This window comes from Miscanthus floridulus, chromosome 5 (assembly GCF_019320115.1).
Source record: "Miscanthus floridulus cultivar M001 chromosome 5, ASM1932011v1, whole genome shotgun sequence".
NCBI classification, from domain to species: domain Eukaryota; kingdom Viridiplantae; phylum Streptophyta; class Magnoliopsida; order Poales; family Poaceae; genus Miscanthus; species Miscanthus floridulus.
The window spans coordinates 45,502,900-45,527,086 of NC_089584.1; the positions used below are offsets into that span (position 1 = coordinate 45,502,900).

Consider the following 24,187-nt stretch of genomic DNA (forward strand, 5'->3'; position numbering starts at 1 on the left):
AAGCCTGTGGATTTGATCTTTCCACCTAGGCAACGGGCCCACAAAAGCAACAAAACAGTAAAAATCAAGAAGGCATCAGATTAAAATCTAATGGCTCAAAATTTGTGTTGTAACCTGTTGAAACACTCGGATCTTTACTATTACTGCATCGGTTGTTTTCTTGAGCTGTAATCACACGGTTGTTGAAAGCCTACGAAACAACCGAATGACAGGTAGACACTCCCTTCAACTTTCGGAGAACAATACAAGTTCGACTTATTTGTCTTCAAGCAACTTGTTCACCCAATTAGTTCAAGTTTATTTCAATTTCAATGCGTCGAGCACGCGACATACCCAGTACCAGTAGAGGGCACACAAGATCCGAGGTCACTATTATTTATTTTATATTAATAATAAACTAATTGTCCTTATTACCGTTGAACCTGTTGATCTTGAAGTGGCCGAGTTCCACGCCGGCCTCCACTGCAGTCCTGGCCTCGCCGTCGATGGCCATCTCAGCCAGGATCCTCCCCACCGCCGGCCCCATCTTGAAGCCGTGCCCAGAGAACCCGGCCCCGACCACCACGTCCTCCCCGAACTCCCCACCCAGCCAGTCGATGACGAAGTCCTTGTCTGGCGTCATGGAGCATATGCACGACTGCCGGACGACCGGCCCGCGGGCGGGGTCCACGTGGCCCGGCATGAACTCCTGGATCCACCTAGCCACCCGGTCGGTGATCTCTCTGTCGCCGGAGGCCCAGTCGCGGTTGTCCGGGTCGCACGGCGGCCCGCCGTCGCAGCTGATCTTGATGAGGCCCGGGAGCTCAAGCGACGGCGTGCCGTAAACGGGCGTGTCGCCGTAGCTGGAGAACGTCGGGAAGCCAGCCTTCGCCGTCAGGCCGCGCTCGCAGCCGGGCTTGATGCGCCAGTAGAGGGTCAGCGTGTGCAGCGGCTGGATGGGGATCTCCACGCCGGCGACGGACCTGAGAAGCTTGGTCGTCCACGCGCCCACCGTCACGACGCACTTGGCGCCGCAGAACTCCTCGCCGGCGCTCGTCGTCACCACGACGCCTCCCTCCGGCCCCTTCCTGATGTCCACGACCTCGGCGTTGTCCCTGACCACGGCGCCCATCTTGACGGCGAGCGCCTGGAACATGGCCACCGCTTTGGTCGCGTTCAGCACGCCGCCGCCGCGCTCGCTCACCGCGGTCACCCACCCTTCCGCCGGTGCCTGGAACGCGCCTCCCCACATCTGGCTTAGGTCCACGTCCTCCGCGCCGGCGCTCTTGATGGCGGCGAGCAGCGCGGCGTTGCCGCGCGGGCCCATGGAGAGGTGCGGGGCGGGGGTGAGCACGCGGTACCCGGACTCCGCCTCCGCGTCCGCCCACAGGCGGCGGGCGAGGCGCACCATGGGTGGGTACTGCGCCTTCACGTAGGCGTCGCGGATGATGCGGGAGTCGCCGTGCGAGGAGCCGAGCTGGTGGAGCAGGTCGAAGCGCTCCAGGAGCAGGGTGTGCGCCCCGCGGGACGCGGCCGCGTGCGCCGCGCAGCTTCCCATGATGCCCGCGCCCACCACGATGACATCGTAGTCCAGGCGGAGGCCCGCGGCAGCGGCAGCGGCAGCGGCATGAGCTTCTGCGGGGGCAGCCATGACCACGAGGCGGAGGACACTGCGCTTCCGTGGCCTTTTTATTACATAGGGATAGGGGAAAAAAACCAAAGTATAAGGCAGTAAAAACAGATTCTTGCAGAGGCCGAAATTTGTTACGCTGGTCTACAAGCAGAAGCAGCAATGGTGAGGGGATCACATATGTGTATGGAAACCGATTCTTTGTCGCAGGTCACGGCTCTTAGATTAGATCGTCAGATATGATCTTACTCCAGGTAGTGTGCCCTGTTTAGATAGTTATATCTCTTTTTATGCTTTTGATTTTGTTCATGTTGAAATTTCGTTCTCTTATCCCATGCTAAAATTGGGCTTACCCCTCCTATTTTTTGTAAAATTTGGTGACCGAGACACCTTTTATCAGGCTCATCAACAAAAGGGGAGATAAGTAGACTTGTGCACATGTGCTCAAAATCATGGATGCAAAACGATCTGAAAATTACAAACCCGAATTTTAGGATAAACTTGCACAAATGGCATGAACATAGGCGATTCTCATACTTGCCCTATAAAAAAATAGCCAGCATTCTCCTCGACTATTTGATTGACCAGTGTACTATAGAGTTTGAAGTCTTTTATGTATGAAGGAAGAAGACAAAGGAGGCAAAGTTCAAGTTCCATAACAAGAGTGAGAAGTGGAAAACGAAAATTTGATCGACCAGTGTACTAGAGAGTCGTATAAATCTGGTGTATGTGGATTAGATATGTAGTGGATTTCACGGCAGTTTTGGAGCTGTTTAATAGAATTATAATAAAGCATTATACATGTAAAAATTGTCAAGACGTACACTACGTAAAAATCCATGGTCTTTTTTTAACGAATCAGACAGGAGAGCTATCGATCATATTAAAAAAGAAGAATAACCCAGACTGGACAGTACAACAGAGCTATGAAAACAACAACTATTGATAGCAACAACAAAAAACAACAAAAAATAACTAGCTCAACTATCGACAACGGTTGGTTGGATTGAGACCTCAACACGCGCCGTGCAACACCGCCAAACCAAACTGGCCGCCACGATGCAACAACAACAAAGGATGACACGCGACATGAAGACACACCATTGTCACCGCCTATGCTGTCATTACCGATGATGTACCACACCGAGTCAGCCGCTGCCATGCAGTGCTAACCGTCATGATCCACTGCAAGCCATGTAGCCGTCATGCCATCGTCTCCGCTTGCGCCATCTGTCGACGTTGTTCTGCACCGGACTAACCCTTGCCATGCAAGGCTAGCCACTGCGGTCCGCTGCAAGCCGCCAAGTCGAAAGCTGCCTCTGGTCGTCGCCCAGTCGACCGCCACCCCCAAGATTTGCCCACATCGTAGCATTTGGCAACCAAGCCGCTTCATCAAGATGGCAGAAAAGACAAGCAGGGCCTCTAGCTGCCATCAGAAATCACCCAGATCATCAGACACTGCACTTCTACTAGACAGACTCCCGCGCCGGCCTCCTCGCCAACTTTGCGAACACTTGTGGCACCCCATCCCAAAACCGTCGCCCAACAATGGCCGCATAGAAGCCAAGCCCCTAATCACTGCATGAATGACCTCTGTCGCCTTCCGCCATAGCTAACACTTGCACCTCGAATCCATGACTTGGCCACCACCCGCTTCTTCCACCACAACATCTCCGCCGTCGCCGGCTGTCCACCGCTTCCGCCTCCTCGCCGTCTCCGTGCGACACTCGCCATCTGCGAGCCTCCATGCCGCGCACGCTGACTGCTCCTGCCACCCGCGCCGGCCTCCACGCAACCATCGGCGTCCTCACCGTCTCAGCCATGTGGCCCATGGCCTATCGCCGCTACCGTGCCGACGATAACCTCCCGCTGCGCATCGCCACCGCCGTCGATCTCCACCGGAGCATATCCGGCCCAAGGACCGCCGAATCCGTCCTTGGAGGTAGCGGATCTGTAGCCTCCATCCTGACCTGGCACCGCCAGTCGTGGTGCACCATGGCACCACGGGGGTGCCATTGCCAGGCCACTGCCAGCCAGCGCCACCACGGCACCGCTGGAGCACACCTAGCCAAACCTCGGCCGGCCACGCCACCACGGTGTCGTCGACGAACTGCCACAGCTCTGCCGCCTCCACGCGCACAGGGCCGCCGGACCACCATCGCCTTTGCGCACATAGGGCCGTCGCAGCCACCCATAGGGCTGCCGAAGCAACCGCGCAATCCCACGAGCCCGCCCCGTAGCCACTGTCGCACCCGCGGCACACCGCGCTGTCGTGCTCCCGCTGTACCACCGCCGCACTACCGCCCTCCCGCTGTACCACCACCGCATCATTGCACCGTCGTCGTACAGCCATTGCACACCCGCGGCCGCCGCACCGCTGACCTCCTGCCACCTCCGTGCCACCGCTACCACCTGAACTGTGGCTGTCGCGCAGAAGCACCGCCGGCCGGTCCACTGAGCATCTCGCTGCCGCCGCACGTACAGGTGCCTCCATGGCTTGAAGCTGTGCCACGAACGCACCAGGACTCGGACTCACCAGATCCGTTCCCTGCCTCACTGAAAGCTCTAGTTTGGTTTTAGTTAATTGATGAAACCCTAAGTGCTAACCTAGTTTATCAAAGTGATTATGAGATAGGTAGCACTACTCTAAGTGGTGAAGCAATGGCAAAGATCATGACGATGATGATGGCATGGTGATGATCAAACGCTTGAACTTGAAAAAGAAGAAAGAGAAAAACAAAAGGCTCAAGGCAAAGGTATAAATAGTAGGAGCCATTTTGTTTTAAGTGACCGAGACACTTAGTGAGTGTGATCATATTTAGGATCGATAGCCGTACTATTAAGAGGGGTGAAACTTATATTGAAATGCGGTTATCAAAGTGCCACTAGATGCTCTAACTCATTGCATATGCATTTAGAATCTAGTGGAGAGCTAACACCCTTGAAAGTATTTGTGAAAATATGCTAACACACATGCACAAAGGTGATACACTTGGTGGTGGCACATTTGAGCAAGGGTTAGAAACTTCACCGGCGGAGTGTTCTCCCGTAGAGTGCGGACAGTCCGATGGTGCCATCGATGCCCTATATAGAAAAGATAGGGGTTCACAGAGTGACCGGACGCTGGTGGCGCAGTGACCGAACGCTAGGGTCCTACGTCCGGTCAGTAGTAGCAGTGTGCACGTGTCTCAGTCTTGTGACCGGACGCTGGCGCAAAGAGTGACCGGACGCTCAGGGTCCGTGTTCGGTCAGTGCTGACGTACGCTGACATGAGGTGCACAGAGGAAATGTTGAGTGACCGGACGCTGAGTGAGTCTGGTCGAGCATGACCGGACGCGTCCGGTCGTGATTTTGCGCGAATGGAACCTTATTGGAAATGGCCGGACGCTAAGGTCCAGCGTTCGGCCACTTCGCAGCAGCGCGCCCGGTCTTCACTTAACCGTTGGGATCAGACACTCAGTATTTGAAGAAAGGGGACACGTGGCGTGTATTGCGCGACCGGATGCTGAGGTCCAGCGTTCGGTCAATCTGACCGGAGCATCCGGTCGGCCCGTGTTCAGTGCAGTGAGTAGCCCAATGACTCCATTTCATGGAGGCTTCTATTTAAGCCCCATGGCCGGCTCAAGCTCACCCTCTTGACCATTTGCATTGACATAGCAACCTTATGAGCTTAGCCAAAGCCCTCCCACTCATCTCTATCATTGTTTCATCATCATTGTGAGATTGGGAGAGAATCCAAGTGCATTGCTTGAGTGATTGCATCTAGAGGCACTTGGTGTTCGTGTTTTGCTGCAGGATTCACTAGTTGCTCTTGGTGGTTGCCACCATCTAGATGGCTTGGTGCAGCGGAGGAGGATTGGCACGAGTCGGTGATTGTTTATGACCATCTCCGATGATTGTGAGGGGATTTGTACCTTCCCCGGCGGAGAGTCGAAAGGTAACTCTAGTGGATTGCTTGTGTCATTGAGTTACCTCACTTGTGGGTAGGTTCTTGCGGTGTCCAAATTATGTGGACGAGGTTTGTGCAACACCTCTTAGCCGCCGAATCACCAAGTGTTGGTCGACACAACGGAGACGTAGTGTGTTGGCAAGCATGTGAACCTCAGGAGAAAATTGGTTGTCTCTTGTCATTTTGTATTCTCTCGGTGATTGATTTAATATTCACCTTGTGATTGGTTCACTCCTCTACACGGCGGTATAATCACCCTACTCACTTATTTATATTCTTGCAAACTAGTTGTGGCAAGCTCTTTAGTGTAATTAGAATTGAGAGCTTGCTTTGTTATTTTAAGTTCATCTAGTGGAGCTCTTTAGAGTAGTAAGATTGAGAGCTCTTAGTGAGTAGTAACATTGCAAGTTGTGTGCCTAGTAATCATTGCAACTAGAATTATTGGATAGGTGGCTTGCAACCCTTGTAGAGCTAGAGCAAGTTTGTATTTCGCTATTTGTCATACTAATCAAATTGCTCTAGTTGATTTGTAGATTTTTAAATAGGCTATTCATCCCCCTCTAGCCATATTAGGACCTTTCACTCGCCGAATCCGAGCGACGAGGCCGTGGATCTGTGCTCCGACGGCTAGGAGGAAGCCACCGTCACCGCCATCCGCCGGCGGCCGTCGCGCCATGGTTGCCATCCTCAGAGAAAGAGAGAGAGGAGGAGGAGAAAGGCCCGGCCGCCGCCATCCTAGCAGTTGCACGGGCATCCGGTAGCCTGCTCCGGCGACGACGAGGGCGAAAGGCTGAGGAGGGCGGTCCCGGCGGCTGGGGATGGGAGGCGCCGCCCTAGAGAAAGTTAAGAGGCTTTTAGCTGTGTGCCATTATAAAAGTTGATAATTACTCAAAGCCATTAAAAAATTTGAGTTCTCACAGGTGCCACTGCTCTGAACTCTTTTACCCTACACGCCACTTCCGTCAGATTTAGCACTAACGGTGTCAAACTGCGGGCGTAAAAAGTCAAAAATACCATTAGATTTGAATATGTAATTAATTTTTTTGAGCATTTGAACGATCTTAAATGAAAAAACTCAAAACTAAAAAGTTATAGGTCTCATTGAGATCTACAATATTTATATAAAAATTATTTTCATTTAATTATGTATAAAAATGTGATTTTTCTAAGACATATTAATCATATCAAATCATTTTTTTTGTATGGAATTAAATGAAAGATAATTTTTTACAAAAATTATAGATATTGTTGAGATCTACGCCTTTCTAGTTTTGAGTTTTTTCATTTGAGATCATTAACATGCTCAAAAAAATTAATTGTGTATTTAGACCTGAGGGTATTTTTGACTTTTCGCACCCACGATTTGACACCGCTAGGGCTAAATCTAACGGAAGTGGCATGAAGGGAAAAAGAGTTCAGAGCAATGGCACCTATAAGAACTCAACTTTTTTAGTAGATTATATATAATTATCAACTTTTATAATGGTACACAGCTAAAAACCTCGAAAGTTAAAGGAAGCTAAGTAGTGGCAGAACATCCATGGTCCTGGTCCAATCATCAAAAAAAAAAAACCCGGTCCTGCCATATAAAAAAAAAGGAAATAAAAATCCATGGTCCGCCACTTATCGCCAGTAGGGTGCAGATGCGTGGATCCATGGCGTCTTCAAACTGCAATTACAGCACCGGGAACGAACCAGAGCTAGCCAACCTGTGGCCCGGAGCAATGGTGCGCCGCTCAGAATTCACATGGCCAAGAACATGCATGGTAAAACCGTAAAAGGGCCATCAGATCAGAGTGTCCTTGTGTTTCTGACAAGAGTGAAGTACGCACCACCAATCGTTACAGAACGTTGGCAAGCTCAGCCTGACAAGGTACATTAGCAACGTTTTAATATGGCTCATCTCAAAAAAAAAAAAACATTGTTACCAGTGTTTCTTTCAGAGATTGAGATCACACCGGCTGTTTTACTTATGCGGTGAAGGCTTAGAGATGCAGAAAGAGCCAAGTTGCAATTACATGGCATAATTTTCTCCTTGTTTTTCTCCTATTCGATGGATGCAGCGCAACAAAACATTGTTAATTTGGTACCCGAGAAGACGAGCGCACGAGCAACCAACCAACGACCATGAGAGTCGTAATTCTTTTTACTGACGCAGGCGAGGCATCATGTATTGGATGGCGAATTGGCCGACCACCTTGTGCGGCTAGAGAGACGTTGCAGATCAGCCAATGCTGCTGTTCTGTATGACGTATGAGTATTTTGCATTTGAGATTGACTCGATGACGGCATTATTATTAGATAAGAATACATACATGGGTTAATTATGGGTGTATAGTTATCAGAAATTACCCATTAGGGAACGCTTTGCTGACAAGCGTTACCTTTCCGGGCAAAAGGCAGGATGACCATATTCCGTTTTTCTTGAGCGAAAGAGATTGATTGTTACTGATCCTAAGTCCTTCATTTCTCAGTTTGCAGACGGACGCTAGTGATGAAACAAGGCTGGCTGCTTGGAAAGTTCCGTTAGATGAATCGCCACTCAACCGGCTCGTTTGGCCGTGCCGAGTGGGGGCGATTCGCAACCATTGCAGCACTGCAAATATCGAATCTCTGAAACCGAAAGTGATGCACATGCATGCAGAGGAGTTGTAGTCATGTTGACGATTGTGAATTAGCGATGTTCATTCATGTCCTCGACCAGTTGTATCGTGTCTGACAATCTTTCTTGCCTGATTGAACGATGCCACAGATCGTATCCGAATCACATTGATTGAGATTTGAGAATACGACTGGACTGACTATGAGAAACCGTTGTTCATCACTCCTTTTTTACCGCGTACTCTGGTCCACGGACTTGCAGTGGTAGGCGAGTCGGTCAGACACTATTGTTTATTTGTTTTACGGACTTTGCTAGGGTCGCTAGCAGTCCGGACGCTACCGCGCGTGAATGGAGCAAACGAGGCCACGTTCGCTTGAACTTATCAGGTGAAAATTTTACATTTTAGTCTTTTATAAAAACTACTTCTATAAATAGACTCCTCATCAAACTTTTTTCATAAATAGACCAAACTCTCGGCGTCAAATAATAAAACACCGAGATCTTCGCATGGGCGCTATGTCAAACTACGCCAAAGTCTGCCACGTCAATGCCAACGTGGCGTGTCCAGCCCAAACCTCGGCGTATGGTCAATCAACGCCGACAATCACACACCGGCGTTTAGTCCTCTCACGCCGAGATCTGGGCACTTTTGGTTTGCTTCCTGGGCGACTTTCTGTTTGCGCGGGCAGGGACTTCGGCGATCTGCGCTGTCTATTGCCTTCGTGCATGCATAATCTTTCCTTCCATAATGACTGATTTGACCCTTCAACCATACAAAACTTTGCACATCTAGCCTGACGAGATAGGGCCTGTTTAGTTCCCCTCCAAAACGCCAAAATTTTCAAGATTTTCTGTCACATCGAATCTTTGGACGCATGCATGAAGCATTAAATGTAAATAAAAAATAAAACTAATTACACAGTTTAGACGAAATCCACGAGACGAATCTTTTAAGCCTAATTAGACTATGATTGGACAATAATTGCCAAATAACAACGAAAAATACTACAGTGTCATTTTGCCAAAATTTTTGCCATCTAAATTGGGCCATAACTTGCTGCGCCTGATGACCTGACACTGATGCATAATAGATTAATCAAAATACTTGTTAATGATCTATTTATCTTGTTCACAAATTAACCTAGCCATTAGATATGTTTCAGGCTTTCATAGGCTAACAAACAAATCTATACCTAATATTAAAGAGGCAAAATTTCTCTCCACCCATTTTTTTCGTTGGCCAATCTGTTGCGAGTGGCTGCCTCCGTGTCCTTTGCTGGATTTTTTTTTTCATTTTTTTCCGGTTCCACTTCCCTCACGATTAGTATCTTGACCACGTTTTCTTCTTTTTTTTGTCTCCTGTTATATTGTTATATAAACAGAAAAAATAAATAATAATGATAGTATTATATGTCTTTGATCTCTAATTTATCATTTCCTAATAAATAGATATTTTTGTCACTAATCAATCTAGATCAGCAGATGGTACAACTATAACTAATCTAAAATAGTTTTGTCATCCGAGCTAATCTATATCTATATATTGATGCATCGTATACCTTAACAATATAAAAAAAACGCCCAAAAATTTATCTTGTTTCTTCCTACACCCCTATCGGGATATGACTCATACGAGTTAAAATAGCTTCTAGCGATGATGAATACATTGTCTCATTCCAATACGTATTGGGTTACATCCTCCATATCTCATATTTGACCCGGACTTGTGACCCCCTCTACCAACTCGCATCTAGCGATGATGCAATGTTCGGTTCATATACATATTGGATTCCGTTGCAACGCACGTGTACTTTTGCTAGTAAGCTATAAAAGCTGATGTTGGGGGGAGGTGCCCCTAGCAGGGCACCCCGCCTAATGTTTGGCCTTTTTCGGGCCCTCGCAACCTCTTCGCTGCCGCACTAACCCCTTGCGGCGAAGGTTTCCCCGTGTTCTCTTCTTTCAGGCATTCGCACGGGAGATGGCCGAGGCGAGGGTGATGCTTGATGGGAGAACACGAAGCCGGCGGAGGCCCAGAGGACCCTCGATGGGCTCTGCGACGAGCGAAAGGTTTCTCCAACGGTTTTCCAAAAAGTATTAGCCTATCATTAATTTATATTTAGTTGATTTGTTAATTATTTAAAAAGTTACTTTTTAAGATATACATATACCTAAGATATACTTTCTCCCAGTGGTCAAAAAGTACTGGGAGCACCAAATAAAGGTTTCTCCAACGGTTTTCCAAAAATCACTCCTAAAAGGTTGGAGGTGATTTTACATGATCCCAAACTATTTCTAAATCACCCTAGCCAGTTTTATACTTTGTTTCTCTCTTGTACATTTATATCAAGAGCCCTGTCCTACTTCTTGTTTTTTTCCACATCCTTCAACCTTACGTTGGCTCGATGGATGCGCGCGTATTTATCCGCACAACTGGGTCGATTTTTCCATGTGCCAAAAAATTGGGAGGTGTGATTAGGAGTTGTTGGAGATATATTTTTTAATGTTGCTAAAATTATGGCATGGTAGATTGTCTCCAACATTAAAAAATATATCTCCAATAACTCCTAATCACACCTCCCAATTTTTTGGCACATGGAAAAATCGACCCAGTTGTGCGGATAAATATGCGCGCATCCATCGAGCCAACGTAAGGTTGAAGGACGTGGAAAAAATAAGAAGTAGGATAGGGTTATTGATATAAATGTACAAGAGAGAAACAAAGTATAAAACTGGTTAGGGTGATTTAGAAATAGTTCGGGATCATGTAAAATCACCTTCAACCTTTTAGGAGTGATTTTTGGAAAACCGTTGGAGAAACCTTTATTTGGTGCTCCCAATACTTTTTGGCCACTAGGAGAAAGTATATCTTAGGTATATGTATATCTTAAAAAGTAACTTTTTAAATAATTAACAAATCAACTAAATATAAATTAATGATAGGCTAATACTTTTTGGAAAACCATTGGAGAAACCTTTCGCTCGTCGCAGAGCCCATCGAGGGTCCTCTGGGCCTCCGTCGGCTTCGTGTTCTCCCATCAAGCATCACCCTCGCCTCGGCCATCTCCCGTGCGAATGCCTGAAAGAAGAGAACGCGGGAAAACCTTCGCCGCAAGGGGTTAGTGCGGCAGCGAAGAGGTTGCGAGGGCCCGAAAAAGGCCAAACATCAGGCGGGGTGCCCTGCTAGGGGCACCTCCCCCCAACATCAGCTTTTATAGCTTACTAGCAAAAGTACACGTGCGTTGCAACGGAATCCAATATGTATATGAACCGAACATTGCATCATCGCTGGATGCGAGTTGGTAGAGGGGGTCACAAGTCCAGGTCAAATATGAGATATGGAGGATGTAACCCAATACGTATTGGAATGAGACCATGTATTCATCATCGCTAGAAGCTATTTTAACTCGTATGAGTCATATCCCGATAGGGGTGTAGGAAGAAACAAGATAAAATTTTGGGCGTTTTTTTGATATTGTTAAGGTATATATAGAAGCATCAATATATAGATATAGATTAGCTTGGATGACAAAACTATTTTAGATTAGTTATAGTTGTACCATCTGCTGATCTAGATTGATTAGTGACAAAAATATCTATTTATTAGGAAACGATAAATTAGAGATCAAAGACACATAATACTATCATTATTATTTATTTTTTCTGTTTATATAACAATATAACAGGAGACAAAAAAAGAAGAAAAAATGGTCAAGATACTAAACGCGAGGGAAGTGGAAACGGAAAAAAATGAAAAAAAAACAATCCAGCAAAGGACACGGAGGCAGCAACTCGCAACAGATTGGCCAACGAAAAAAATGGGTGGAGGGAAATTTTGCCTCTTTAATATTAGATATAGATTTGTTTGTTAGCCTATGAAAGCCTGAAACATATCTAATGGCTAGGTTAATTTGTGAACAAGATAAATAGATCATTAACAAGTATTTTGATTAATCTATTATGCATCAGTGTCAGGTCATCAGGCGCAGCAAGTTATCTCGTCAGGCTAAGGCCGCGTTTAGATGACGAATTTTTTTGATTTTGGCTACTGTAGCACGTTCGTTTGTATTTGGCAATTAGTGTCTAATTATGGACTAATTAGGTTCGAAAGTTTTATCTCACGATTTTCTCACCTAACTGTGCAATTAGTTTTTTTTCGTCTATATTTAGTACTCCATGTGCCGTAAGATTCGATATAACACTTTGGTGTGAAAAATTTTGTTAACTAAACAGACCCTAAATGTGCAAAGTTTTGTATGGTTGAAGGGTCAAATCAGTCATTATGGAAGGAAAGATTATGCATGCACGAAGGCAATAGACAGCGCAGATCGCTGAAGTCCCTGCCTCGCGTTTCAAAGTGCCCAGATCTCGGCGTGAGAGGACTAAACGCCGGTGTGTGAATGTCGGCGTTGATTGACCATACGCCGAGGTTTGGCCTGGACACGCCACGTTGGCATTGACGTGGCAGACTTCGGCGCAGTCTGACATAGCGCCCATGTGAAGATCTGGGCGTTTTATTATTTGACGCTGAGCTTTGGTCTATTTATGAAAAAGGTTTTATGAGGAGTCTATTTGTAGAAGTAGTTTTTAGAAAGTACTAAAATGTAAAATTTTCACAACTTATCAGCCCATACCGTTTCAGTGAAATAAGAGTATTTTTCTCTTATAATAAATCAGCATCAGTATCAGCCGTTTTTCCAGCCAACCGAATAGGGCCTGAGTGTATAGCGCATCGGGCTTGCGAGGGAGCGCATCAGCAGTGGGCCCGCGCCGTCCCGGACATCGCCCACGCTGCCCTGAACATCGTCCACGCCGCTGGTTGCTTACCACACACATCCCATGTACAACACCTGATCTATTTTTGAAAAATCAAGATGCAATAGTTACAACGTACAAAAGAAGGTAAATGAAACACCCAAATATGCGTCTAAAACACTTGCGAAAACGTCTAAAAATATTTGAAAACCATTGCAAGCATATGCAACATCAAGATGAAACACTCGCAAACATACGTATGAAACACCTAAAAACACTTGAAATATATACTTGCGACATGCATGTATATATAACATCTAGATAAAAACACTTGCAATATTCGTCTGAAACAGATAAAACATTTGAAACATACACTTAAAATATATGTATATAACCATTACAACATGTGCAACCACTCTGGTCTACTTTTACAATATCAATATACAACACTTGCAACAAACCTCTGAAACACTTGAAATATACTATTGCAATATGCACTTTCAGCGTAGCATTTGCTTGCTGCTTGGACGAATGGAGGTTCGTTGACGCGGACGTCGACGCCGGTGTAGAGCTCGTCGACAGCACGGACCTCGTCAGGGGCAGGGACAGGCAGATGGAGTGTGGTCGTGACGGGAGGCGCGAGTCTAGGCGGGGGCGGGAGGGTGTCGAGGGCGGCGCGGCCGAGGGCGGGGTCCGTTCCGGAGTAGAGGCACGACCAAGGGCGGGGGCGGCGTGAGCAAGGCACAAAGCGAGCGGGCGTCCGGACGGACGGATGACCTATAAGCAACATCACCGTTTGTTTTATTAGTTAGTACTCCGTACTAGATATATGCTTGTGCATTGCATTGGAGACACCATGCATACAGCGACGCAATTGACTTGCAGCTTAAACAAATATATTAAGAAATCTATACAAATCTAATTACGTGGAAAATATAAAACCCGTTTCTTGATATTTATCGATGATACAGTTTTTTAAAAACCTAACAAAGTTAGTTTCACTTTTTTAATACTTATGTAATTACTCTAATTTTTATCGACCTATATCGAGTAGATCTGGTTTGTAGAATATAACAAAATTAGTTTTATTTTTTAATTAATACTTGTGTGATCCATGATTTTATCACCCACTAGCAGCCCCCCGCGCGTTGCCGCGGGAGGTTTATTCTGGTGCTATATGTCTGAGAATATTAGTGAACCATTTTTTGTAAAGAGGTTAAGGAACTGCTATCTCGCACTGAAACTATCTTGCACTGAAACTGCGTATCGAGTATTCACGTAGGTTATATCAGAAGGGTTATTGTCAATGCTATTTGCCATGATTATAGCCACATTTTTCACCGTGGTTCATATAGAAATGTTTTTTTGACCATGACTACTATAACAACAGACAGTGGACAACGGCGCTCTTCCCCAGCGCGCGTGCGCTCGCAGCGCTGCTGGTGCACACGCCATCCCCATACACTGTTCATCTTCTTCCCCGGCCATCCCCTCTCCCACCCACCTCGGCTACCGCCCAGGCCGTCGGAGACCTCGCCGGCGACCTTCCCACCCACCAACCAGCCCCGCCGGACAAGCCCGCCCTCCCCTAACTTCGCCGGCCGCTCGCCCCCGCCGCCTACCCCGCCCATCTGGTTGTCCTGCCCCGCCCGGCTCGGCGGCGCCGATGCCGCCTCGCTCACCGCAGCCAACCCGCCACCACCGCCGTGTCACGGCCGCCACCAGGCCGCCCGGCCAAAATCTATAGCGGGGGGAGAGAGAGGGAGAGAGAGGCCTAACCCTAACCCTAACCTCCGTCGTCCTCATCAGCGCCGCCGCTGCTGCCTCGTCCACCGCCCTCGCCGGCGGATACCTCGCCGCAGGCCGCTCCGCCCACTGCCCGCTCGCTGACCCCCGCCCCCACCGGCCGCTCCGCCCACTGCCCGCCCGCTAACCTTATGGGCGACCACGCGCCGAGTAAGGATTTGGAGTGGACAATGGATATCATGTTTAATCTATAAGAGAAGTGCAGACTGAAGTTTTGGTGGACAAATAGAAATGAAACATCAGTCTGAGAAAATTGTTGCGCAAACAAACTTAGAGTATCTCTAAGAGTTCCCTAAATATTCCTTCTAAAAAGTCCATGTTTTCCAACTCCTAAAAATGTTTTAGAAGAAAAAGAAGAAGGTTATCTCCAATAATTCATAATATTTGACTTTAAAAAATCAAATGTTGGTCCCACTTGTGTATATACGAGCACATATGTAATGCAGGTAATCAGCATTCATGTCAAAAGCACAGGCTATCTGCAGGCAGCAGGTACGCATCAGCAGCAACAGCAGGTAGCAATCAGGATGAGGAACAGCAGCTGAATTTTGACATGACTGCTGATTGCAAAGCCATCCACACAGAACACAGATAAAAATGCTTGCTGATTGCAGACAAGCCAAGCAGGCACAGTGCCATGCACCACAGTGCCATGCAGCCGGCCACAGAACACATGTACACATAATCACAAGATAAAAATGATTACTAATGAAAATAGGACAGGTGGAGGAGGAAGATGAGGACGTAGGCCAACAGCATGGCTGGCTACTAGCTGCTGCTGCACGCTAGCTGCAGCTATGCTCTATCACTACTAAAAAAATAATTTGTAGCAACACCATCCTTTCTTTATATGAGCCGTCCCTACAAATGGTTGACAAATGAGCCGTCCTTATAAATGAATTTGTAGGAGCGGCTGGTGTTATCAGCCGCCCCTACAAATGACCCGATTTGTAGGGGCGGCTGGGCCCCTACAAATCGGATTTATAGGAGCGGCTCAATATTGAAGTGCCCCTACAAATAGACGTCGAGTATTAAAAATTAAGCACAAAAATTTAAATTTTGTAAACGACCTCGGATGGAGAAACAACCAAAATAAAAGTTGTAGATCTCGAAAAGTTATGAAACTTTGTAGTTGACAACTTTTTGATTTGAAATCATCTTGTCAAGGAAAACTATGTTTGCATTTCCAAAAATTTGAAATTTGAATTTTTTAAACGACCTCGGATGGATAAATAGTAAAAATGAAAGTTGTAGATCTTGAAAAGTTATGAAACTTTGTAATTGACAACTTTTTGATTTGAAATCATCTTGTTAAGGAAAACTATGTTTGAATTTCTAAAAATTTAAAATTTGAATTTTTTAAACGACCTCGGATGGACACACAGTAAAAATGAAAGTTGTAGATCTTGAAAAGTTATGAAACTTTGTAGTTGATAACTTTCTCATTTGAAATCATCTTGTCATAGAAAACTATGTTCGAATTTCTCAAATTTGAAATTCAAATTTTATAAGTTACCCCGGATGGAGAAACTACCAAAATGAAAGTTGTAGATCTCGAAAAGTTATAAAACTTTGTAGTTGACAACTTTTTCATTTGAATTAGTTTAGGGCCTTAAATAATCAATTTATGTTCAGTTTTGTATAATACGTGGGGAACCAAAATGGAATATAGACACAAGTGATCGTGAGGTGCAGTGGTAGAGGAGTTTACGCGCGAGCGAGAGGTTGCGGGAAGTGTGCAAAAATGGTGAAAAAATGCTGCAACGATAGAGTGGGTGTGTGTGGCTGTCGGTGGGGACCTCCTCGTATTAAAAAAAATTGCTATTTTCCCCCTTTTTCGTGATTTCTGGAAATTGATTTGTAGGGACGGTTCAATATCCAGCCGCCCCCTACAAATCAGCGATTTGTAGCCACCCTTTCGTCGGGGCGGTTGGCAAAACCGCCCCTACAAAGGGTTACGAGCCGCGCCTAAAAATCGTTTTTTTATGTAGTGTATCTCGATCGGTCTCCCGGCCGTCAGTAGCTATCGCAGGCACCAGGATAGCACCGATCAAACATAGCGGCTAAGATAGCATCGCGCGACACCATCAGCGGCTACTGTAGGCACCAAGATAGCACCGTGCGATTGCGCGCCGGCAGCCATCGGCGACAAACATAGCGGCCAAACCTAGACACGGCAAAACCTAGCGACGGGCAAAACCTAGCGGCGGCAGAGGCCGGCACGAAGCCAAGGGGGTGGCGGCGGCGCAGAAACCCCATGGCAAAACGGTTTGATCGGAGTATGTGCCTCTTCCGCGTCGGCATCGATCAAGGAGCTGGAGGACCAATCTCTCTGGTGCGGCAACAGAGGAGCGATCTCTCTGCTAGCGTTGGAGGGGCGCACGAAGGGAGAGAAGGCGCGACAATAGAAGGGGCGCGAAGGGAGGGAAGCCATGCCAAATCACGGAGAGAAGGATACGCGGAGGCGGAGGAGCGCGTAAAGTTACACGGATTGGCTCGGTTTTGTTGAAGTGCGTAGAGCATCTCCAAGAGTTCCCTAAATATCCTCCTAATCCTTGATTTTTAGAAAGATGGGGAAAAAACCCTCTCCAACAACTCCTAATATTTACTCCTAATCTTTTAGGACTTGAGAAATTCCTCCCCCTTCCGCGTCCCGCGGAGTCCTTCTTCCCATGCCTTTCCCACCTTCTGGCCGACGAGTAGCACCAGGAGCACGGCAATGAAGATGGCTGAGATGACCCCGCCGCCGCCGCCGAGCCCCGTGAGGTCCGCGGCGAGGAGGTATAGCGCGATCGCCACGGCGAGCGAGTTGATCGCGGCGAAGCAGCGCCCATCATCCTCATTGTCCGCGGCCGCGGCCGTGGCGCCGCTAGCCAGGCCCTCGCGAAGGAACACCATGGCGAGCGCGCAGACCGTGGCAGGCACAACGGCGAGCATGACGAGGAACGAGGCCGGGTCGTCGGTGAAGAGCGTGGAGCAGGTGTCGGTGAAGATGGCGGTGCTGAGGCCGACGCAGTCCTTGAGCAGGCCAGAGACGGGGCCCCTGCTCTGGTGGAAGTTGCGGATGTAGGTGACGAGCATGGCGGTGTTCATCCACGTGGTGTTGTTCCCGCCGAGGCAGAGGAAGACGCACATCTGCCAGTAAGGGAGCCGCGCGATGGTCCTAGACACGACGGTCCTGGACACGACCATCCACTGCGCGCCGTAGCCGAGGAGGCCCTCGAGGGAGCCGATGGCGAGGAGGAGCAAGAGCGTCTTGAGCGCGTGCGAGTAGTTAGGGAAGGTGTAGTTGTTGCCGGAGATGCACTGCACCCACACCGCCGTCACCAGACCTAGCCACCGCCCCCACCACGTCCCCGCCATTGCGTCTAGCGCTGCCGCCACCATCGTTTTCGCTTCCGCCTTTCCAAATGCCCGCCCGGTCGCACTGGTGCTTGCTCGCTTCAAGTTCAAGGCGGCGCGGACGCCACCAGACGCACGCGCTTGGGTGCTTGGTGCTTGGTCGTGTCCCGAGGAGGAGGAGGTGATATGGAAGGGAGGTGGCAAGCAGGGGCGGTGGAGGCGCGTCGCTTTCCGGTGCATGCCGGGGGCAGGCGTCGGGTTAGGAACGGCTCGTCGCTGTTGGAGGCACGTCGCTTTCTGTTTGGGTTCGCGTGGAAAAAAGAAGACTGCAAAAAAAACATCAAATGAGATCAGCATTTGATTTTTTAGAAGTCAAATATTAGAAACTATTAGAGGTGAACTTCTTTTTTTCTGCTAAAACCTTTTTAGGAGTCGGCAAACATAGACTTTTTAGGAGGAATATTTAGGGAACTCTTGGAGATGCTCTAAGATTAGGAGTTATTGGAGAGAGTTTTTTCTCATCTTTCTAAAAACCAAGGATTAAGAAGAGGTTTAAAGAACTCTTAGAGATGCTCTTACAATGATGTTGATTGGGTGGTTCCCGTGCAAGATCTCCTGGCAACAACTGTTATTATTCTGTATGTATAATGGTTAAAGAGTGTTGCGTCGTTGGACCCGGCGAGATGAATGAGAAGACCCAGCAAACACAGCATGAGACTGAGAGTGAGCATTCATAGTCTACCTTACTAATTCACGAACTTTTTCTTTCCTAAATCCACATAAAAAACGTCCCCCACTGAGAAGTCTCCCTCCGTCAACACCTAAAAATATACGCAGAAAAACAACATCATTAAAATAGACCGTCTAGATTTAATCTAAATCTTCTTTCTCCTTGAGACTTGTGGGCCTGTTCGCTTGAACTTATCAGCCGGCTTATCAACTAGAGTCTACAGTATTTTCTTCCATAACAAAACAGCTTCAGCCGGTTTATGAGCCGGCTTTAATACCAGTCTAACATGCCCTGCGTGTGTCAATCTCCTCGTCCCTGCTCCCGGCGTCGCCTCCGCCCTACTCCCACATCTAAGGCTATCTCCAACAACAACACCTAAAATACAAGACCCATTCGTCCTTTGGGTAGCGCTACAGGTAAAAGGTTCAATACTTATTTGGTATCTTCTCTAACAATAAGACCCAAAAGAGAATTCTTTCTGCAAATGAGTTTCCAGGAGAAAGGATATTCATATTTATGTTATACCTCTCAGACAACCCAAAATAAATCGTACTCTGTTGGAGGCTGATTTTGGATCTCTCGGTACCCATTGAGTTTGGGTCTTAGTGAGTTTGGGTCTTCTGGAGACGGTCTAACTAGCAATCCTATGTTCGATTCCCACATCCTCCAATCGTTTTTTTTAAAAAATCTTTTGCCGGCGTCCCCCGCCTCGCGAAATGAGTGACGCGATCCACCACTTCGTCTTCCTCCGCCGCCGAAGCGCGTGAGTGCGCGATGCCTCCGGCTGCCTGCTCCTCACGGCCCACCAAACCCCATGCCGCCGTGCAACTCCCAGCGCCGCTGGCTGGCAACCCCTGATCTGCAGCTGGGGCGGTAGGGCGGTAGCCTTCGATGTCGCCGGGGCGGAGGTCGACGGGAGGCCTCCGGGATGTGGTGCCGCGGACAGGACCGCGCCTCTGGTCAACGGCAGCTCACGGAGGAGCGGGCCTCTGGCCGAGGCTAGTCCCACGGAGGAACGCGACCGCGACAAGGTGCATCTCGTGTTTCTTTCTTACCTCAGATCTGAGTTCTGATCTGGATTTCCCCCGTTCTTCTGGCTGCTTGATTTTGGGAGCATGAAGGAGCAGGTAACTAACTCTTTGTTGCATCTATCTGTATGAACTTCAACTGGGGCTGCAAGAGTGCATGACCTCGTCAGTTTGAGGTGAGCAGTTGAACTGATGGTAGCATGGCATGGCTGGTTATTAACAATTAACCATTCAAGTACAGATTTAGCAAATTTCACTTGTCTTGATTTGTTAATATGATAGCTCCTAGCTTTGTTGCTTCTAATGTATGGTAACTATAATAATTAATAATTAACAGCACATTTGTGTTTTCTATGGTCAGTAGTCAAAAAATCATATTGACGAGGATTCTGCTTGCCTTTGTTTTTCCTCTGCCAGGTATGACTTTTTATGTTGTGGTTATATTCACTTTTTTACAGATTATATATGGTATTATGGGTGATATTTAGCTATATGTAGACATCTCTTGAATTTAGTTATGTCAGATTTCTAGACTGCTCAAGTTGTTAGCTGAAATCAAGTGCTTTTGTGTGGTTGGCCACTGAGAATGGGAGGGGACAGCAGCCAATGAAATTGATGTCTAAACAAATGTGGACAGAGATAATTTGGGCATATTATTGTGAGTAGATCACATTAGTTGAAAACAAAATACTTTTGAAGGCATAAATACTCTATTGTTTGAAAACAGAACTTTTGAAGGCATAAATACTTGCTTACTGCTACTTAATGTTTAGTTTGATGTTAGTATCACTTATGACTTCTTAGATTACAAGTCAATTATGCCTTCTTTTGAGTGTGCACTGCTCTTGTGACAGCTTCTGGATTGCTTCAGGTACTGACATGGAACATCAGTGTCGACTATCTATTGCAATTCTGTTTTAGTTCAGAGTGTTCACTCAGATCCTGCTATGACAACTTCTTCCATGTTTTTGGTGTTTGTAGATCCGACAAACACAATTCTTATTTTAGGAAGCAATTTCTTACAAAGTTTGGAAAGGAAAAGCTTTTTTACAGATATTTCTGTAGCACTTCTATATTTCCTGCGAGGTGTGTATTTTTCATCGACTAAAAATGAGTTGTTAAATTATTGAACGGTGGATGAGCTTGTGTCTAAGATGTGAATTTGCTGCCTTTGGTCATTGGAGACCAACAAGACGAGATGGTCCTCGCTGCCTTCATGGCAAAGGACAAAGCTGCCGAGCATACACTTTGGTGATATCATTCTCCAGAAGATCAGAGAGACGGATGCCAAGGTTGCAACAGGTGCATATGCTTTTTTAACTGTTATGTATATACTCGGTATTGTAGTCGGTTACTGTGAGCTATTTTGAAGTATTAGTAGATATAATTAAATGTAATTGGTGAATGCCATATAACAGCAATTGCTGGTTGTAATTTTTTTTTATGTCTATATTTGTTTGCACAGAAGTACGACCTCGTGTAAAATTGGATGACATCATTATTGAGTTGCATAAAGAGTTATGTGACTTTCTCTCTTTTTTTACTTCCTGTAAAGAAGCATTGTATGTTTTTGTACGGTACTGAATTTGTCATTTGTAGCGTTGGGAAGTTCTTAAGCCGGTACAGCATGTATATTTGATTTTTTTTTTACTTAGCCATCTGCATGCTGAAGTTCATTAGGAATTCTCCCTGAATTTATGAGTCAATGCTAGGCTTTGCTCTGCTCCTACTTTTGCTCACCAACCTGAGGTCTGCCTTGTGTGAGGCTGGAGCCAATTAGCTGCCTCAAATTAACCAATTGCTTCAGCTGATGCAGGCTTAATGTATAGGGTATTACTTTAATTTATAAATGGCATCTTAATTAGTGTGCTGCAATGTGGGCATACCATTCATCTATATGCCAAATGCATAGGGGAACTGAACCTATTGATGGAAAGGAAATATCTATCATTGATCTTGTTATTAAGGTAATTGCCAAGTCAAACCTTCTGAGTTCAGTGTAATAACAGTAGCTTCCGAGATCTGATGATCACATTTGTACTAGGAAAATATTTTGATAGCTACAAAACCAAAATATGAGACTTATTTCGCTATAGATACCACAATGTCATTTATTTGTGAGTTTTGTGTTTCTTTCAACAGTTGATTTATTTTTTCTATACACCACCGTAGCGTTAGCACGGGCAATATACTAGTTCTTCTAAATTCACCGTCTTGTCTTAGAAGAGGAATAGATGACCTGCCTTTTCTGCACCCCTCATCACCATCGAACAATTAGAACCTGATGCATGCTCTGCAAGGAAATTATAACAGTTCGAGAGAAAAAATAGATCAAGTCCCAGTACAAAAAAATAGAAGAAAGGCATGGGAGTAAGCAAATAAATCAGATACGTCACAACTGCACATGATATAGCAGTAGCAAGGCAACCGAAATAAGAAAGAAGTGACACAACCAATAAAGAGAACTCGTAGTTGTCTTAAATTTCACCTTGTTGAAGAGGAACATATGACCTGCGATTTTTGCATCCCTTACCACCATCGAAACAATTGGAACCTAAGGCATACTCAGTAAGAAATTATAGCATTTGGCATACTCTGTAAGAAAATTATAGCATTTGGAGGAACAAAGAATAGATCCGCAGCTATCTATTGTTTAGCCAGCGTACCATCTGTTCATTTGGAACAATAGCCCTTCGTGTGCGATTCGAAGCAGCAGTCGGAGATCAGGTATCATTCACAGGATGCGCCTAACACCACAACAGGAACAGGGCATTTCCATTATTCGAAGCTGCTATGAATAGGAACAGGAAAATTAGTTGATAATAGCACACTCACCTAAAATCCAGGAGATCTTTGGTGGCGTCACTGTCCAGCGATTTCATCTTGGGACGTTGTAACCCACTTGCGTTGGGCCAGGATTATGGGTGGTGCCGCGGTAAACCGACGACGATGACGTTCCAGTGGTGTGGCCAAGAGGCAGGTCAAAATAGCGTGCAATACAACAAAGGGGCTCTTCATGGTACAGAGATGGTGATCACGTGCGACAAAACTGGATGCTCGTAGCTCTCAAAACTGGGAGACACAAAGATTACCAAAAATTATTCATGAAATAAACTTACAAAGAATATATAAAGTACGTATCAAAATGACAGCATTTGTTCTTGTAACAAATAAAGGCAAAGATCAACTCAAAGTACGATTAGGTATTAGTAATGTAGCTTTTTACAGGAAAGGTAGGTGTGGTTTTTTGCCTTCATGTGGTAGCACTATTCCTGAACAAATTATTTGAAATAGCAGGAATCTTAACCATGTGCTATTCATCTCTGATGCCAAAAAAAAAAGGAAGAAGAATAGAAATATGCTAAATATTGTGTTCTTGCACAACATCCTGTTCTTTTTTTGTAAAAAAGGTGGTATACTATCATGAAAGTAAAGTAGTAAGAAAAGGTAGGTGTGTTTTTTTGTTGCCTTCATGTGGTAGCACTATTCCTGAACAAATTATTTGCAATAGCAGGAATCTTGCTATTCACCTCTGATGCCAAAAAAAGGAAGAAGAATAGAAATATGCTAAATATTTTATCCTTGCACAACATCATGTACCCTAATGTTGCAATGAAATAATAGAATCCATGGATGTTTTTTGGTAAAAAAAGGTAGTATAGTATCATGAAACTAAAGTAGTAAGAACTGCATAAAGGGCAACATGCCAACACATGGGAACGGCATAAATAGACTATAAAAATCAAGCCAGAACAGTCACACGAGCTCATAATATGAGTGACGATTTACCTCTTTAGATGTGGATGTAATCTATGACCAGCAACAATCAGCAACCTGGAAGCATAGGAGCCTGCTGTTGCTGTTGAGATGAGCATTAGGATGTATCATAATTCATACATGTAAGACACTGCATAACTAAATAGCAGCAAGGTTGTTGTGCGACACAACAAAGTAAAGGTAAAGAGCATAGCAGGACGTTGTATAGCGCTGAAAGAGCATCATAATCACATATAACACAACTGTGTGGAAAGCTGCACAGGACAATGTCTTTAATGTTTTCAGTTCAATGTTCTATTGCATTAGCACAGAAAGAGCATCCTAAATTCCTAATACTCTGTTTGGAAAGTTGATGTCCCAGTTCAATACTCTGTTGACTGAGATGAAGGCTTCTAAAATCATTCTCCGATGCGATCTGGAATCTAAAATGGAAAATATTCACCAAGTGCTGAATACTAAAGAGATTTGACAACTAAAAAAGATAATGCAAATCATGGCCCCGTTCGCTGGTCTGAAAGTTGAAATTGGCTGAAAAACATTGTTCTGGCTGAATTGTTGTGAGAGAAAAACACTGTTCCGGCTGAAAAAACAA

General features: G+C 46.0%; 2 protein-coding genes across 2 annotated transcripts; both read right to left on the reverse strand.

Annotated features, from left to right (window-relative positions):
* Nucleotides 1-274: 274 nt before the first annotated feature.
* On the reverse strand, nucleotides 275-1,722 carry LOC136452100 (probable sarcosine oxidase). The gene has a single exon (XM_066452742.1). It carries the CDS (start codon nucleotides 1,628-1,630, stop codon nucleotides 398-400), a length of 1,233 nt encoding a protein of 410 aa, XP_066308839.1. The 5' UTR covers nucleotides 1,631-1,722; the 3' UTR covers nucleotides 275-397.
* A 15,615-nt stretch (nucleotides 1,723-17,337) lies between these two features.
* Nucleotides 17,338-18,337, reverse strand: LOC136454591 (protein NUCLEAR FUSION DEFECTIVE 4-like). Its single transcript, XM_066454964.1, has one exon. The coding sequence runs from the start codon at nucleotides 18,298-18,300 to the stop codon at nucleotides 17,338-17,340; it is 963 nt and encodes a 320-aa protein (XP_066311061.1). The 5' UTR covers nucleotides 18,301-18,337.
* Between the last annotated feature and the right edge of the window lie 5,850 nt (nucleotides 18,338-24,187).

Excerpts from the sequence above, each read along its gene's own strand:
- LOC136452100 (XM_066452742.1), bottom strand. The coding sequence starts at position 1,630 with ATGGCTGCCCCCGCAGAAGCTCATGCCGCTGCCGCTGCCGCTGCCGCG.
- LOC136454591 (XM_066454964.1), bottom strand. The coding sequence starts at position 18,300 with ATGCACCGGAAAGCGACGCGCCTCCACCGCCCCTGCTTGCCACCTCCC.